Raw genomic sequence first — 19,742 nt, forward strand, 5'->3', positions numbered from 1 at the left:
TTCTAAAAGTGTGCCAACGAAACACGCTAAACACAATGTATATTCTTCGCTCTAAAACTGTGCCAACGAAACACGCTAAACCCCGGCATAATCAATCGAACGTTCGAAAATCGAACACAATCGAACTCAATCGAACTCAATCCGTGGATTGAGTTCGATTGAGTTCGGCAATCGAACGAAATCGAACACCAGACTTTCAGTGAGTTCGATTTCCGAACAAATCGAATTCAATCGAACAAATCGAACTCAATCGAACTCAATCCATCTGATTGTGTTCGATTGAGTTCGGTTTCCGAACTCAATCGAACACAATTAAATGGCTTGCGTTCGATTGGCTCTGGTAAACCAATACAAAGCAAGCCCAACAAAGCAGGTTTTTCTCGTGCTCTTTTTACAATTAATTTCCCATTTATAAACTGTCCAAGAGAACAGAACAGAACAGAATAAAGCTATCATTATCCCGCGGGCGTATTCCGAAATTGTTGTACCCTTTCCTTTTTAGCTAACTTACAATTGCGGCAAGACAACTCGAAGGGTTACTTTTATGCAAAAGTACAAGCAAATTACTAACTGCGACACAGGAAACGGCACACAGTAGATGGATGATTATGAAAAATATCTTACTAACGATAAACATGATTCTCTCAAATTCATCTCGGACAATTAACAGTGACCAAGAGAGTAAGAGGTGAACGAGCGTCAGTATACCCGGCGGCAGTATATTGGATGTATGGGAGCATTATATAATCACTGACATGATAGAAGGGATAAATAGTAAATGCAACAGTAAAATTATTTTTGTCCTCAGGTCAAAATCAAAGTAAATGATCAGATGTTCGTGTACATTTATTTCTTGAGTGTTAAGAGTTGTCTGTTGTCTTGCCCCGCGAAGGTGACCTAATTGTTCGCGCTCGTTTACAATTCGGAATGTACGGTCTTTCTCGCCTTTTTTCTTTCAAACGTTGAAAACTTCGCCATCCTTTACGTCAAAGCGGCATTCCTGGTAGCCTTTAATACGCATTTGAAGCTTACAATCCACAGCGCATCTGAAGCCATTTCTGCGGTATTTCTTCGTTTACGAAAAACACGTGCGCTACACTCCGGGCTGAAGTAACTCTAGCTTCCAAGTTCTGGTTATGGATTTTCAATGCCTGCTTTACACAAATCACGAGTTCGAAAATCGAACGTTCGATTGGGTTCGATTGATTTTTTTTCTTTTCGGTGAGTTCGATTTCGTTCGATTGCCGAACTCAATCGAACCCAATCCATGAATTGAGTTCGATTGGGTTCGATTGAGTTCGATTGAAATTTAGTTCGATTGGGTTCGATTGACTATGCCGGGGCTAAACACAATGTATATTCTTCGTTCTAAAAGTGTGCCAACGAAACATGCTAAACACAATGTATATTCCTCGTTCTAAAAGTGTGCTAGCGAAACACGCTAAACACAATGTATATTCCTCGTTCTAAAAGAATGCTAGCGAAACACGCTAAACACAATGTATATTCTTCGTTCTAAAAGTGTGCCAACGAAACGTGCTAAACACAATGTATATTCCTCGTACGGTTCTAAAAGTGGGCTAGCGAAACACGCTAAACACAATGTATTTTCTTCGTTCTAAAAGTGTGCCAACGAAACATGCTAAACACAATGTATATTCCTCGTACGGTTCTAAAAGTGTGCTAGCGAAACGCGCTAAACACAATGTATATTCCTCGTTCTAAAAGTGTGCCAACGAAACATGCTAAACACAATGTATATTCTTCGTTCTAAAAGTGTGCTAGCGAAACATGCTAAACACAATGTATATTCTTCGTTCTAAAAGTGTGCTAGCGAAACACGCTAAACACAATGTATATTCCTCGTTCTAAAAGCGTAACGGCCCAAACACGCCAAACGAAATTGGTGTATATTCTTCGTTCTAAAAATGTGCTTGCGAAACTGACGCTAAACACAATGTATATTCCTCGTTCTAAAAGTGTGCTAGCGAAACTGACGCTAAACACAATGTATATTCCTCGTTCTAAAAATGTGCTTGCGAAACTGACGCTAAACACAATGTATATTCCTCGTTCTAAAAGCGTAATGACCCAAACACGCGAAACGAAATATGTATATTCCTCGTTCTACTGAATAGCGTGATAGCCAAAACACGTGGTACCCAATACAGTACGTATATTATTCGTTCTAAAAGTGTGCCAACGAAACACGCTAAACACCCCGTTCTAAAAGCATGCACGATGGCCCAAACACGAAACGAAATGTGTTGACATTTACTGCATTGTTAAAATGCCTTGTTTATTTTACAAACCTACTTATTACAAGGTGTTCCCTTAGTGCAACATAGTGAAATTTTTCTAAGTCTCCATAATGAGATGCATTTCTCCACTCGCAACTTCATTTGTCGAGTCGACAATGGTTTAATTAATTTTTGTCCACTCTTACGACTCGTACGACCCGACAACATTTCGCAGGGCCCCTTGCTTGATACAACATAGTGAAAAATTTCTAAGTCTCCATAATGAGATGCAATTCTCCACTCGCAACTTCATTTGTCGGGTCGACAATGGTTTAATTAATTTTTGTCCACTCTTACGACTCGTACGACCCGACAACATTTCGCAGGGCCCCTTGCTTGATACAACATAGTGAAAAATTTCTAAGTCTCCATAATGAGATGCAATTCTCCACTCGCAACTTCATTTGTCGGGTCGACAATGGTTTTGTCCACTCGTACGACTCGTACGACCCGACAACATTTCGCAGGGCCCCTTGCTTGATACAACACAGTGAAAAATTTCTAAGTCTCCATTATGACATGCATTTCTCCACTCGCAACTTCATTTGTCGGGTCGACAATGGTTTTGTCCACTCGTATGACTCGTACGACTCGACAACATATCGCAGGGCCCCTTGCTTGATACAACATAGTCTCCATAATGACATGCATTTCTCCACTGGACAAAGACATTTGGAGACATTTACGACTCGTATCAGGTCGTGTATATTGGACAACCCTCGGAAGAAGACAGTAAATGCATAAACTTAAGCCTGAGATGCTTGCCTTCGCACAAGTGTGTTATCGAATTTTTAGATCTGCTTCCAAAAAGAGTTATAATAATTCAAAGCTCAGTGACATGCTTTTCTTGGATGGTAATAGTGTTAAGCTCTTATATTTTTAAAATAAAAAACAAATTCGCAATTGCCCGGAACACTTCTAACTCTGGAAGGGAAGCCTAAAGTATCATTGGGTTAAATTTTTTTGATTCTACGATAAATTTGCGTACGTTATAATTCGCTCAAAGAAGGCAAGTTCTAGAAAATTTAAACCAACACGTTCTGAAAGTGTTGTTCTGGATTGTCACCTAAACACACCAGTCAGCTTCAATATGCTGTACCGTTTACTGGCAATGAGACTAACTGAGCTAACAGCCATAATTTTTTTTTATTATCTACAGTCGAACCCTTGTAACTTGAACTCCCTTGCTAACTCAAACCAGAAGTCCCATTTCCCTTGTATTTGATCCCACTTTTCAGTAATTTTTACTTGTTATACTCGAACTCGGATAACTTGAATTCCCCGCTAACTCAAACTAAATTCTGTACCCCTTAAAGATAATTAACCCTGATAACTCGACTCCTGGTTTATGCAACTTGCCATGGATGCTCCTTTGAGCATCCCATCTAGCTCTTCTTGCTGTGTAATCATCAGATTTTAACACTAAAAGTAACACTACAGCAACTTGATTATAATTAGTGCAACAAACAGATCATGTATGACAGTCATTTCCTGATCTTATGAGTCAAACATACATGGCAAATTAAAATATTCAATCGACCCTGATAACTTAAACACCCACTTACATGTACTTACCGGGTAGACTGTAAAACAGTCGTTTTTTTTCTAAAGTCGTTGGAAAAAGTGCTTACTAAAGGTGTGAAGCGCCAAACGTTGAGGTGCGAAGCACTGATCGTCTCGCGAGCCTCGTACACCCGTCTCTCCCCAGTCACAATTACAGTTTTGGCATTGGCTTCAGACCTCTTGCTCACTTTCAAAGACCGAGCGCGTTCACAAAAAATATGACTGTTTTGCACGTCTACCGCTTACTTAAAATGGTATTCATTTCCCTTCAGAGTTCAAGTTACCAGCAGGGTTCTACTGTATTTACAACGTTTTTTCTTTTGTCATCGCAAAACACATGATTACAAATCAATTAACAAAGTGTCCAATGTGTTTGAAAAGACTAGGATGCATTTCAAGGACAAGAAAAAGTTACATTAAGCCGCATCCTACTTTGCCTGCAAATAGAGCCATTAATGACCTCTAATCACCCATGGCCAAACCAGTGGGATCCCACTACCCAAGCTATATTTAACACTTATTCACCGAAGTGGAGGTGAATAGTGGTGGATATTCACCAAGCCGCAAAGCGCGCGAGGTAAATATCCACTTCATTCACCAACACTGCTCAGGTAAATAATTGTTTTAGTATATACCACACAAGTTTAATAACTAGGGGATCAAAACATCACATTCGGTAAACAAAGCCATGCGCAAAGGCAGTTTGTTTCTCTTTAGCTGCTCGGAGGTGAATAGTACTTTGCTAACGAATCACCTCCATGTCAACCAGTCAGCGCATGTGAAAAGCACTATTTACTTGTGTGGGAGCTACCGATGGCACTGGGGCTGCTATTAGAACTGCCCTTGTGGATTTTCGAAAAGCTTTCGACTTGGTCGACCACCAGACACTAATTGCCAAACTGTTAAGCCTAGAAGTCAAACCCACTTCCCTGAATTGGATCATAGATTTTCTGAGGGACAGACAGCAAAGGGTGAAGCTACATGGGACCTTCTCCACCTGGCTAAACGTCACTGCAGGAGTACCACAGGGTACCCGGCTCGGACCTTGGCTGTTTCTTGCGATGATCAATGACCTTGATCTACCTGGAAAGTCCATGCTTATGTGGAAATTCGCTGATGATACCACTATTTCCGAGATAGTGCAGCCGTCCGACGTCAGTAATTTACAGCATGCTGTCGATCACGTCAATAAATGGTCTCAAGAAAACCACCTTCAGCTGAACCCAAGGAAGTGTAAGGAGATGCTGACATGCTTCAAAAGATCGCCACCTCTGTATGACCCAGTCGAGGTGGATGGACTTTACTTTGAAAGAGTCTCTTCCGCCAAAGTTCTAGGAATTACTCTCAGAAATGATTTAAAATGGAACGATCACATAGAAATAATCACATCAAAAGCTGCCAAGCGCCTTTACTTATTACGACAGTTAAAACGTGCCGCAGTCAGCTCTAATGATCTAGTTCTATTTTATTGTAGTGTAATAAGATCAGTCCTTGAATATTCATGCCAGTTGTTTCACAGCAGCCTTCCTGGCTATCTGTCAGAAGAATTAGAGCGCATCCAGAGGCGTGCAATGCGTATAATTTTCCCAAATTCAGGATACAGAAAGGCATTAGAAGAGGCCGGTATCCCCACCCTAGCTGGTAGGCGTGATTGGCTTTCTAAGAGTCTATTTAATGACATTGCAACCACCAAAAACCACAAACTAGTCAATCTGCTGCCTGAAAGACCAACCAACAGCCACCAACTTCGGATCAAGAGAGTGTTCAACACGCCTGTTTGTAAAACGGACCGTTTTAAAAATTCTTTTATTATAGATAATAGTTTAAATTACATTGTATAGATCGTTTTTAATAGTTTTTAATATATTTTAATGTAAATAGCTTTTAATATTTTTTAATCTTGTAATATATATAGTTTTTATTCATTTACACGTAATTCAGTCTAAGGACTGCCAAGTGTAAAAGTTTTTTAATAATAAACGATATTTCTTCTTCTATACAAAACATGGACCCGGGTCCATGGACCACCCCTGTGGACCCGGTCCATGGACCACCCCTAATTTTCGAAAGAAAATCAAAGTGTAGAATGGGGACAGGGTATATATTGAATTGACGGCAGGTACTAAAACCCAAAACAATGAAATGAAACCACCGAAACGAAATGACCAAAACCAAATTAGTAAAACCACTGAAACGACCAAAACGAAACCGCCGAAACGGTTAAAACGAGCGAAACGAAACATAATCACTGAGACCATTACCATTAAATAGCGAGAGCTAACCGTAAACAGGCTAACCAAAGTGCTATTGAGGCTATTCCGGAGTGCTAATTAGGCTAATAAGATCACAATATTGTCAAAATATTGTGAAAAACTGTGTAGCACATATTAGGCTAAGTTAGGCTAACTGGAGTGGCCAATCGGAGTGGAAGGCATGGAAGGTGCTCTCCGGTTTATAGCCTGAATAGCACTTCGGTTAGCCTAACTAGGACTCCGGTTAGTCTGTTTACGGTTAGCTGGTAAAGGTTTTGCTTGTTTGGGTGATTTTGCCTTGTTGTCTTTGTCACTCGTTTCAGCTGTTTCAGTTGTTTCGGCGTTTTCGTTTTAAGTGGTGGTTTAGCTTGTTTTGGTCGTTTCGTTTCGGTGGTTTCATTTCGTTGTTTTGTGTTTTAGTACTTGCCGTCAATTCATACCCTGTCCCCATTCTACACTTTGATTTTCTTTCGAAAATTAGGGGTGGTCCACAGGGGTGGTCCATGGACCGGGTCCACAAGGTGGTCCATGGACCCGGGTCCATGTTTTGTATACGTCCCTTGTGTGGTATATACTAGTACTAAATTTATATACCGGGTATATGTTGCTATTTGTTTATATATCTCATGTATGTTGAAAATATGATGAAAATTCTGCAACAATGCTTGAGCAAAATCAATGAAACTCAAATAATTGCAAATGTTAAACCAACAATCAACACGCTGAGATAACACTTGCAAACTTTTGAATTGTAGTGAATTAATTGCTGCAGGATGACACTCTCTGGCATTTAATTCCCAACTGCAGGAGATCTGGTTTAGCTAACAGTTTGACACCTTTGGATAATGATTTTTGTGGCAACACAAAAGAAAAATGTCTGATAACAGTATGAATGGAAAAAGATTTGGAGTACCAGGTTATTTTTGTTCACTAAATATCAAACTTTTGAAACATTTGACCCATGAACCTAACCATGTTGAAGTTTCTGTTGCAATGAAATTAAGTTGAAGCCTGTTAATCACGATTAATAGCAGGAATCTGAGTAATGTCCTACAAATCCACCTTTCAACAAGCACTTCCATGTTCTACAGATCCAGTCCAGTCCATTCTAATCTACTCTGAATGCTTTTTTACAATATGCATAATTTGTAAACATGAAATAAAGTGAACCTTAAATATATAAGAACATTTTTAAATAATTATGAAAAATGGAAAGTTATATTTTAATATCCTTAAACATGTTGGTACCATTTGAACTGGTCAAACAAACAGCTTCAATCTATTCTTGTGTTGGGTCCTATGCAGTGCTCTAATTGCAAACACTACAACAATACTGACAACAGCTTTTGATAGCAATTAAGCTTCCTGCTCATTTAATATTAAACTGAGGGCATAAGTTCAGCCTTAAGGTTATATTTTAATGTTGCAAATAGCTTTAAAATACCAAACTAAATATGATGAGGTTGCCCGAAAATGTAGTAATCTAAAGATAACACAATAATAATTATACAGTACATTTTTTTATAGAAAGAAATATAGAAAAATATTTCAAAAGGGCACTCATAGTTTTCAAAGGGTGTTGGGTAAAGAGTTACAAACAAACAGTGAACATTACCTGTTACTAACTTGTGTTTGCCAGTTTTGTCCTTCGTGTCAGTAATCTCAAGTCTTTCTACCAGTACAGCTGCACTTTCACCTAAATCTTTCAAGATAAACAGACAGTAATATCATTCATGGCGAACATTGTATAAATTAGATTAAACTGTTTTCTAGTTAATTTGTTTCCAACAGAGTTCAAGCAGGGCCCTACCTAGGATTCCTTGTCTGTGGGGCAAACTACAATACAGATACAAGAAATAGCCCAGCAAAATCAAACAGGATGTTAGAAATTTAGTTTTCGTGGCGGGGGCAACTGCCCCCCCTCCCCATGCATACCCCCCCCCCTAATGCTGGTGTGGTCCATGCTATTGTTTAGTATTTAAAAATATAGTTTTTGGTTGTTATGGCAAATACATTTTCCCAGTCTCTTGGCATGCACTTCGGCTTAGTTTAATCTCAGAACTTCAATGTAAAAACTTCTCAATGCTTAATAATAGGTGAAGAGGCTTCTCAAAATTTATGGTTTCACTTAAATCCATTAAATCCATATAACTAAGTATACAATAATTGTACCAGAAGGGGCAATGTTTGGCCTATGAAGCATAGGATCATTTAGCTTCTTTCTAAAGTTAAAGTTTTGTTTTATTGTCGTATTTTTTTGGCCTAGATTCACTCCATATTATTTCCATATATATCATGTCACTTAATTGCATATTTGCTTATTCTCAGCCACACTGCTTGCAATCACAGCTTAGCACTTTAGTTAAATTATAATACAATTTCAGTCAGCTGTGGTCTGAAAGAAAGAAATGTTATAAAAACAAAGATGAATTAAATCATCAAATGAATATTTACAGTCGTTCCAAGAGAAGCGTACCCCCCTAGAGTACATTAATGAATTGATTATTTGAAATTTGAATCCGTTAGTCAATAATGTTTTTTCAATCCAGTGCAGTCCATTCTTATCCACTCTGAATCCTTTTTTACAACATACATAATTTGCAAACATGAAATAAAGTACCGGTAAACCTTTCAATATCATATTATAACAGTTTAAAATAATTATGAAACTCAGAGCTCAAAGGACAGTGCAGAATGCAATGGAGTCGACAATTGAAAGTATTATGTTTTATGTTTATGTTTTTTTTGCTTCAGTTCACTTTCAATTAGACGTTGAAACACCTCTTGTATTTCTTCTCGGGTTTTTCCTAAGCTAATCTTTGCAAACGTAACACAACACCTTTGTTCATTTGTAACAAGATACTTTTGTTTTCCTTGAAAATGCTGTAGCATGATACTTTTGTTCGTTTTAGTTTTGTTTCACGGCGAACATCGATAGCATTTGTCTTGCTTTCAATAATAAAGCCAATTATTTCACTTTAAATTAATTAATTTACGGTTTAAACTGCACGAAAGACGTTTCTCAAAAGTAGGGAACAAATCTAATCAAAAAACATCTCTTTAGAGAGGTTTTTTAAAATGCAGTACAGCTAGGACAGTTGTTTCCTGTTTATCAAGAGTTTCAAGCCGAAAATCCCTGTGCAAGTTTTTGCATTCCTAATTACGAAAGCGACGAAGGTCTTAACATCTAATTTAATTAATTTGCGGTTTTCACTTGGAGCCACGGAGTCTGCAGGAATCCTACCGCAAACACACAACAAGCGGTGTTCATGAGAGTTCCAGAAAAAATGTAGACTACTGTAAAATTGTAAAATGCGCATGCATCAGGAAAGGATGATTCAAGCGAAAGAAAGCCAGTGCGCAAAAGACAACGCGAAAATGGCTCTCAAACTGACGAAGAAACCCTCGCGGAGTGCGGCCAGTGCTGTGAAGCCTCGGCAAACATGCAAAGAATGGAGGCCAAAATTGACCAACTTTTAGCCGTGTTGCCTGAATTAGAAGCCCTGAAAACACGCTTAACACAGGTGGAAGAGGAGAATGAGAATTTGAAAATTTCGGTCGATTCCAATCAAGAAGAGTTAGCCGAACTCAAAGTTAGCATGGTCAACACGTGTTCCATAGCAGCCTACAACAATAATGAACTCAGAAAGCTGAAAGCGGACATCCAACAGCTAAGATGCAGGAACATTAAGCTGGAGGCTTACACCCGCAGAGAGAATATAAAGATATTCAACTTGCCGGAGATTAGAGGTGAGACGCCCAGTGATACTGAGGAGTTAGTTAAATCTATGTTTGAGGAAAAAATGAATATCCCAAAAGAGGATGTTGATGATATTCGGTTTGAGCGGGTCCATTGTTTGCCAACTCGACGCAACCAAAACAATCCTAATAAGCCACGACCTGTTATTGCAAAATTCAGTTTCTACCAGGACAAACAATTTGTTTGGTCTTCAGTCAAAAACTTGAAAGACACCGGAATTGGACTTGCACATGATTATCCTAAAGAAATAGATGATATCCATTCAAAACTATACCCGGTTCTGAAGAAAGCTAAGCGAGACAAACAACAAGCCTTCTTTAAGGTTGACAAACTGATAATAAATGGTCAAGTTTACAGAGGAAAGGAAACAGAAAATCTTCCATATTATGGTGCAATTGAAGGCGTAAGCGCAATAAACGCACTTTGTGTTTTGGCCAAATTGAAAATTCTCACAAACAACTCCAAATTTCGCACGCAAGTACGTTTACGTGTGCTCAACACTGCCCTGTATTTAATTTTGCTGGTCTTTCCTTCGTTTTCGAAAAATAACACATGCAAAAAGACAAGGTTTTTGCTAGCGCGATAAACAAAGGAAACCTTTTGTTTCTCAAGACGATGAAGTCAGCTAAATTTTTAGGGTTACAGTCCTAGCCCTAACGCAAAAGGTAACCCCAAGGCCGTAGGGTCAGGGTTAGAGTTTCAGATTAGGGTTACAGACTTAGCCCTAACGCAAAAGCCTAGCCCTAACGCAAAAAAAAAAAAAAAAAAGTTTAACACTAACCCCAAGGGATTAGGGAGTTAAGCCGTTTCAAGTTAAGTTTAGGATCAGAGTCAGCCTCAACCTTTTATAGATCGCGCTTTTAATGCAGTAAGCTTTCACGCCAGTTTGCTTGCAGCTAGCTTTTTCTGTAGTCTGTTTGCAGTTATCTAGTTTTTGTTGTTTCGGGCAAGACTATTCTACTCTGTTACCGTTACCGTTAGCTGTACTGAATTTGCCGAGGTGAAAGTGAAATAAAGACTGATTGTTGATTGAATAGGTTTGCTCGTGTTGTCACATTATACTAGTTTTGCTTTCAGTTGAGTGCCGCCGGCTTGCTCTCACTTCTATCTCCACTCCTTACATCATCACACATCTACAAAATCCCGCGAAAACAAGATAAACTTATGAGGTTTTCGTTCGCACGAATCGATAGATTCATTGATGAATATTTAATGAGACACAGAAAATATTTTGCGAAGGGAAGGTGTCCTGCTGGGGAACATATAAAGAATTTTTTAAAGTCTAAAACCAGGTCACTTCTCGGCAACTTTGTCGCGGCAGCACCCAAGCGGATCCTGCAAAACTCGCGTTGACGAAGTTCCCGGCAAGAAACCTCTTGTTTTAGACTCTCTATGCCGCCAGGCTCAAAACTACCTCGGTTTGTGCAACGTTTTTTCCGAAGCGCTAAACAGCGCTGTTGTACAAAACAAAGGCAGAAACATCACTCAGTTCTTCGAGCGATGCTGTAAACTTACGGGTATTCAGACTTAATGATGTCCTTCAACCACCTGACAGCAGCACTTACGCTAAAACTAACCAAAGGCTTCAAATGATTTTCAGGAACAAACGGCCATTTTTTTTTTCTCTTTCCTCTCACGTGACGCCTATCAGGTGACATCGCGTCACAATGTGTTCAGTCCAGTCCTTTTCTTAAAGCGAATCCTCAAAATGGTGGATAGGAACTAAAATCATGGCTCTGACACGTTTTTCAACCTCCCCGGACAGTTAAATAACGCTAGAAGGAAAGATTTACACGCGATGTGTCAAAAAACTCATGCTGCTGGCTGACGGTGGAGAACGTAAGCTTTGCAAAACGCCTTTGTTCTTTGCATACGTAATTTCTAAAAAACAAAGCTAGATTCAGTGAATTTGAATACAGATCAATGTTAAGCACACGTAAACGAACTTGCATGCGAAATTTGGAGTTGTTTGTGACATTTTTTTAATTTGGCCAAAACACAAAGTGCGTTTCTTGCGCTTAGGCCTTCAATTATGAGTAGTAATACCCAAGCAGATGGAGAGCTGTAGCTCTCAAATGCACGTCGGATGGATAATTGATGTATTTGTGTTTTTACTTTATGTAGTTCAACTTATATTTCTCGTATTGTATTATGTATTAATAATTGTACTCAATTCTGTTCAGTGGAAACCGTTTTATTTAGTCTTTAGATCACCTTGCATTCGCGAAGTAACTGGCTTTGTACCGTATTTATTTCTGTTAACTAAGTTATATTTGTTTATTTTCGACTTTGGATTTGCATTTACAGTTGTCATTTCAAATACTTCATTATCACTTTTTCCTTTGTTTCAATCTTCCTTCTGCAGTCTCATTTGCGACAATTGTGATCTCAAAAGATGACCGAGGCGCTAAAACTATTATCGCTTAATGTAAAGGGAATAAGCAATTTTAAAAAAAGGAGGGCCATTTTTAATTGGTGCCGGAAACGCGCAAACATTTCATTTTTGCAAGAAACTCACTCTACGATAGCAGCGGAAAATCAGTGGAGAAATGAATGGGGCGCGGAACTTTTAACTTGCCATGGCAGCTCTAATTCTCGCGGCGTTGCAATTCTAATTAAGAAGGGTGTTGACTGCACCATACATAAAAAAATTATAGATCCTTTGGGACGTTACATCATTTTGAAAACTGAAATCAAAGATAAGATATATGTTCTAGTAAACATATATGCACCGAATAAAGATAAAGAAATTGTAACTTTCTTAAACAAATTAGTTATTACGCTGCAAAACGAGGATCTGGATTCCGAAAACAACATCATAATCGGAGGCGATTTTAATTGTCCACTTAATCCTACTATTGACAAGAAAGGCGGTATTCTTATTCAACGAAAATCTGTCACATCTCGCATCGTCTGCTTGCAAAGTCAACTTGATTTAGTAGATATTTGGAGAATTAAAAACCCTGACGTTAAAAGTTTCACATGGAGTAAAAAATCTCCTCGAATTTTTTGTCGCCTGGATTATTGGCTAATCTCGAATAACTTAAATGATTCTGTACAACTGACGGATATAATTCCTGCTATAAGAACCGATCACGACGCGATCTATCTAGAATTTTGCGGAGAACCATATAACGAGTGTAGAGGACCAAATTACTGGAAGATGAACTGCTCTTTGTTAGATGATGAAGAATATGTCAACAGTGTTACTGAAATGATCCCAATGTGGATTACGGAAGGACGGGAAGAACTTTCTGATGATCGATGTGTGTGGGATTGGATCAAATATAACATAAGATCCCACGCTATCCGTCACTCCAAAAGAAGATCAAAGCAAAAAAAATGAAACAGAAACAAAACTCCAGAATAAACTTAATGTAGCGAAAAAAGCTGCTGAAACCAACCCTAGTGACGACAATGCTACCCTGTTATATGCCGCTCAGAAACAATTAGAATCATTTTATGAAGAGAAAACAAAAGGAATTATTGTGCGTGCATGCGCCAGATGGCACGAACAAGGCGAGAAGAGTACAAAATACTTCTTAAACTTAGAAAAAAGAAATCACGTCAAGAAACACATAAGAAAACTGCATATAAACGGGGCAATCAAAACAGATCCATTCTGTATACTAAAGGAAGTAGAACAATTCTACTGTGACTTGTACAAGACTCATAATATTCTTACGGACATTGATCTTAAAATTGATTCCTTTTTAAATGATTTAAATATTCCTACATTAACTGAAGAACAAAAAAAATCATGTGAAGGTAAAATCTCTTCGGAGGATTGTTTCCGTCTTCTCGATACTTTTCAAGACAACAAAACTCCAGGGAACGATGGAATTCCGATCGAGTTCTTCAAAAAATTTTGGCCTTTATTCAGCGATTGCTTTATTAGATGTGTTAATGATTGTTTCGAAAAAGGAAAGATGTCCCAATCTCAAAAGCAAGCGTTTATCACTCTCATAGAAAAAAGAGGTAAAGATCGTTCTCTCGTTGAAAATTGGCGCCCAATTTCTCTTGTTAACATGGACGCAAAAATTATGTCTAAAGTAATAGCCTCGAGAATTAAAAATGTCTTACCTCATATCATTCATCATAATCAAACAGGGTATATTAAAGATTGTTTTATTGGCGAAACCATTCGCTCCATCTATGATATTATGGATTGGACTGTTAAAGAAAACATCCCTGGTTTAATGATTTTCATTGATTTTCAAAAGGCATTCGATAGTATTGAATGGGATTTCCTTTTTAAATGTCTTGAAGCTTTTAATTTTGGTTCTGACTTTCTCCGCTGGGTAAAACTGTTCTACAAAAACATAGAAAGCTGCATAAAATTATTAACAACGGCATGATTTCAAAACCTTTTAAACTTGAGCGAGGCGTTAGACAGGGAGATCCACTTTCTCCTTATCTTTTCATTGTAGCTGTAGAAACGTTAGCAATTGCCATTCGTCAAAATCCAGCTATAAAGGGTATCTCTATTGGCAAGGAAGAGACAAAACTATTACAATACGCAGATGACACAACAGCAATGCTCGCCGACACTAGCTCGGCCAAAGTACTATTTCAAGTATTAGACCTTTTTAAGAATATCTCAGGCCTCAAGATCAATAACACAAAAACCGAGGGTATGTGGATTGGTTCATCAAAAGAAAACAAAGCACAACCGTTTGGCATTAAATGGCCTAACCAGCCAATTAAAGCACTGGGGGTGTACTTCACGTACGACCCAAAACTATTAAAAGAATAGAATTTCATTGAACGTTTGGATAGTATTAAAAAACTTATCCAAATCTGGTCCTCTAGAGGTTTATCTGTGTACGGCAAGGTTACAATCATCAAATCTTTTCTTATTCCAAAATTTGTTTATGTTTGCTCGGTTCTGCCTACACCTAAAGAATTAGTGAAAGAACTGAATCAACTGCTGTTTAAATTTTTAAGGAATGGGACGGATAAGGTCACCCGTGTTTCGGCAGTAAATAAATACGAGGAAGGCGGTTTAAAAATGATTGATTTAAATTGCATGATCAAGTCTTTAAGGCTGGCATGGATAAAACGCATATTTAATGACAACAACGGAACATGGAAATCATATCTAAACCACTTGCTGGATCCCATGGGAGGGTTTTTCTTTTTAAATTGCAACTATGATATAAAGGATTACAACATCTTCTCTCAGTTCTACAGTGAAATGCTCTCATGGTGGTCGGAGTTTCGTGATTCCTTTGCCTCTCAACGAGATTGGCAAAATATTATTTGGAATAATAAGGAAATTCGTATTGAAAAAAGACCAGTCTTCTACAAAAAGTATTTTGAGGCGGGCGTGATTCGTATCCAAGACCTACATTTTGATTCAAATATAAACGATGCACTAAGCCACTGGTCAGACAAGATAACCAATATTAGTTATTTGCAATGGGCTGGCCTTCTCCATTCTATACCGCCCTTTTTAAAGAATATTATTTCCTGTCCATCTTTAGCTCCTCCATCCTTCTTTATTGACGATAACATCTTTGACGTCAAAAAAAAAGAAATCAAAAGACTATTACTCACTTCTTGTTCGCAAAATAGCACAATTTCCTAATATCATAAACAAACTGCAGAACGATTTTAACTTTTCTATCGATCAGCTGAGACAAATCTTTAGTCTGCCACACTCTGTTGTACTTGAATCTTATGTAAAAGGATTTCAATTCAAAGTGCTCAACTCTATTCTATAAACTAATTCAAAATTACACAAAATAGGCTTTAAAACAGACGACCTATGTTCATTTTGCAAGGCAGAACCGGAAACCTTGTACCACCTTCTTTATCAATGCTCCTTTGTTAAACGGTTCTGGAGTGAGTTTCAAGGTTACTGGCACCAAATCTCAAATCAGCAGGTTCATCTTTCCCTCCAAGATATTTTATTTGGAATATTATCCAAACCATGCCCTTTACTCAACTTACTGAACTATTTTATAATCATTGGTAAATTACTTATATGGGACTGCAGAAGATGCCAAATTCAACCCACAATTCAAGGATTTTGTACTAAAATTGCCATTAAATATGAAACGGAAAGTAAGATCAAAAAGAAAGATTATTTTAATATTGGGTACTAATTGGGTACTAATCCCAAATTAATTTATGTCATTTCCTTTTTTGTTAGTCATGTAGATGGCATCATTATTATTTGAACTATTTGAACAGCATGACAACTGTAACTGTCTTTTTTTTTCCTCTTTCTTCGATCTCTTTTAGATATTGAATAATAAATTTTGTGAGCAATGTAATCGCGTTTGTATCTTTCATGGTAATAATCTATAAGTAAATAATTTCGGTTCTGTTAGTTAATATATAAGTGTGTTCGTCATCATCGTATTTTGTAGAGTTGTTATTGTAAGCTAACTATATATTTATCAATGATCGTAAGTTATTTGTAGGTAATTTATTCTTCTGTAAGTAACTTTAATGTAAGCAGCGTATATCATTGTAACTTATTTTTTTTGTTAGTAATTATTCTAGTCTTGTAGTATTGTCAGTACGTTAACGGTTATAATGAACTATGTTGTGAATTGTCGATACTGTTTGTTATTTTAGTATGTTTTGTAATTGTTGTGTCATATGCTGAATAAAATTAAAAAAAAAAAAAATGAAGGTTATATTTTATCCTTTTAACCTTTTGGTACAATTTAATTAAACTGATTAAACAAACAGCTTCAATCTATTTTTGTGTAGGTTCCACTGCAGTGCTCTAATTGCAAACCCTACAACAATACAACAGCTTTTGATAGCAAGCTAGTTTAAATTCCTCGTCATTGAATATTGAACTGAGGCCACAAGTTGAGCCTTTAGGACACTGCCATAAGTTTTTTAAGGTTGCTAATCTTCAAAGGTACACAATAAAAGTGACAGTACAATTTCTTTTACAGAGATTTAAAGTAACGTCCTTAGGTTTCTAAAGGGTGTCGGGGAAAGAGTTAAAAAACAAACAGAACAAATTACCTGTTGTTGACTCATGTTTGTCAGCTTTATCCATTTTGTCAGCAAAGGGGGCCCCAGGTCTTGTTACCAGTACAGCTGAACTTGTTTGTGAATCTATCAGTCATAATTAATATACAGTAATATGAAAAATGTATATGTTGTAGATCAAATTGTTTTCTAGTTAATTTATTATAGTTCAAAGTGGTCAACATAGTGATCCCAGTTTCCATAGCATAAGCACTAGGGGTATTTTTTCTCCCCACTACACTAGATGGGATGCTAGTCATTCACAGGGTTGCCCAGTGTATTATGACCTCACTGGTACCCATTTCTGCACATGTGTGGAGAGAGGCACTATGAAAGTAAAGTGTACTGCTCAAGAATGCGAGGTGCAGATCCAGGGGAAATATTAATGGTGACTGTTTTCTGATAACATTGAGTGCCAAATGCACAAGCCTCTAGTGCCCCAAAAAATTTAGATTTAGCTCCCATAAGGGCCATTTCTGCATATTTTGATAATATGTCACTCAAACAAGACATTGACCAGTTCCATTTTCCTCAGATATTTAGCAAATTGCAAATTGGCAGATGAGAGGCAAGTAGTGTTCGCAATCAGGTTTGCATCATAGTACTCCTCATGTACTGTATTTTATTTTTGAATGAATAAGTGTTGCATTTTTTTATATCAAAACTTGGAAAAAAACGATCTGCGCCTGAACACAATGCAATGACCACTTTCAAGGCTCTAGTATAGAGCCTTCCCAGTCCCTGGCAGGGTCCATATTAAGTTTTTTTGAAACATTATGCATGTTTCACATTAAAAAAGACACAACCTTTCAAACAGCAGGGATCAAAATAATTTTCGGACAGTTGCCGGTCATGTTGACCGGCCTGACAGATTTTAGCTCGGTCACGTGTCGTTTCTGATCGGTCAAAATATTAAAAATTGCACTTAAACTGTCACTCGTTTCTGCTGTTCATTAGATCGTCTTTGTTTACATGGCATTAAACCCTTTGCTATTTCTTCACTGTTTTGGCTGCAATTTTTATGAAGAGGATTGCTTCTTAATGTCCCAGGGGTTTTTCAGTAAAAAAAATTCGAAATGTCACTTTATTTGAAATAGAAAATAAATAAAGAAAGAAAAATTAGCTCTTGCTCATGTCTGGTTGTTGTTACGCCACGTGTCGCCGTCTGCCGCCACTTTGGGTTAGGGTTAGGGTTAGGGTTAGGCCCTAATGGTCTGCCATCCACCCCCCCCCCCCTTTTGAAATCCTGGATCCGCCGGTCATCAGCTATAAATCCTAATGTACTTGATCGGTCAAAATGACCAGCAATCCAAAACTTTGTCCGGACAAATTGTCATCTTGACTGGACACTGTCCGTTGACCAGCCGTTATTTTGAACAGTCAGCTCATTAACATATAAAACTATTAAGAAAAGCAAATGTAAATGTACATACCATTTAGATTAGAAGTAACAGGTGGCTGTCCTACCAAATTCTGAATTATCCTTTGGAATTTCCCACATTCCTTGCTCCAAGAATACATCCTCTTGTAGTTCTCTCTGAGTAGTTTGGCATTGTTTTCTCTCTCTTCAGGACTTTGGTTGGATAGCTGTTGGATCCTTTGTGCCCACTCCCCAGCATCTTCTGACTCGACAATAACAGACTCTCCGCCCTCTACTTTCTCCAAAGCCTCGGCAATTCCAGATTCATCAGTAACAAGCACAGGGACACCAGCAGAAATGGCTTCCAGGGCAACCAATCCAAACCCTTCAGTCCTAGAAGGCAGAGCCACCAAGTCTGATTCTTGGAACATCATTTTGAGCTCATCTTGCTCATTGCAATAACTACGGATTGTTATTTGGTTGCGGTTTATGCATGTGTTGTCAAGAAACCATTGTTCTATTTTTCTGTGTCCACCTGTAGGTGAACCAACAAATGTCAGCTCGTACTTCTTGCCAAGGGAACCTATGGCATTTGCAATAACATCATAACCTTTGAGGGTAAGATCCTCAAAGGATGCTCGGCCAAACATAAAAACATTGAACTTCTTTGCCACTGTGGTTTGCTGTGTTGTTTCACTGGAGAACTTTTCCAATATCCCAGGAGTGATGACCTCTACCTCAAGTCCTGGAAGACTTCTGCTGTACTTGTGTTGTAGTCGTGAACCCACAGCGACAACTGCATCTGCAGCTCTGCACAGCTCAATCTCACTTTTATGTTTCTTTTCATTCTCTTCAATAGTATCAACTACACCGCTTTCTGTTAGTTTGTATTTTCCAAGATCTTCACAAAACACATGGACAAAATGTACCCACTTGCACTTTGCAGCTCGGACGATGAAAAAGGCAGGGGTCCCAAATTTTCTTCCGTGTCCAACAACGACATCGGGATGCGGAAGTTCTGGTGGTGGAATAATTAACCAATCGAGTTGATCAGCAGATCCAGGAACACTCTTAGCAGTGATTAAATTCACTCCGTGTTGTCTGGCATCTTCTCTGTCTAGCTCATCGCTTTGCGAGACATAACAATGAACTTTGATGCTGTTATTACTCGATGTTTTTGCCAAATTAACAGCAAACTCTCTGTTAAAGGTTGACAAACCACCCTTCGACGACTTCCACTCGTTGCAGAGGAACATAACATTGCAGAATTTCTGTTTTTTGACAAATCCGACATTCCTCTGATTCCTGCTTGGGTGACTAGTTTTCGATATTGTCCCACTGCCCATCATGCGCACTGATTATCTTACTTTTACTGGTTAATTCAGTCTGTAGTTGCTTTGAAGCAAAATATTTTCTTTTAGCAGAGATGGGAGCCCCGGGATGGATGGGAGCTGTCTTTCTATTTGCTCAAAACTGTGGGACACAAAGCCACATCTTACACGAAGTAA

General features: G+C 38.1%; 1 protein-coding gene across 8 annotated transcripts in view; it reads right to left on the bottom strand.

Moving 5' to 3' along the window:
• Positions 1–19,734, bottom strand: part of LOC144632255 (uncharacterized) — a 38,699-nt gene extending 18,965 nt beyond the window's left edge. The window contains exons 1-3 of one of the 8 annotated variants that reach the window (XM_078490855.1): positions 18,308–19,685; positions 16,869–16,961; positions 7,731–7,817 (exon numbers count right to left, since the gene is read on the bottom strand). In XM_078490855.1, the coding sequence (XP_078346981.1) occupies positions 7,731–7,817; positions 16,869–16,961; positions 18,308–19,583 (1,456 nt within the window). In that variant the 5' untranslated portion in view covers positions 19,584–19,685. Of the gene's footprint in view, positions 1–7,730; positions 7,818–16,868; positions 16,962–18,307 lie in introns of all 8 variants that reach the window. The other 7 variants (XM_078490859.1, XM_078490857.1, XM_078490856.1 and 4 more) reach the window with 7 other exon arrangements.
• Between the last annotated feature and the right edge of the window lie 8 nt (positions 19,735–19,742).

Source organism: Oculina patagonica, chromosome 12 (assembly GCF_052425735.1).
Source record: "Oculina patagonica isolate OP01 chromosome 12, crgOcupat, whole genome shotgun sequence".
NCBI lineage: Eukaryota > Metazoa > Cnidaria > Anthozoa > Scleractinia > Oculinidae > Oculina > Oculina patagonica.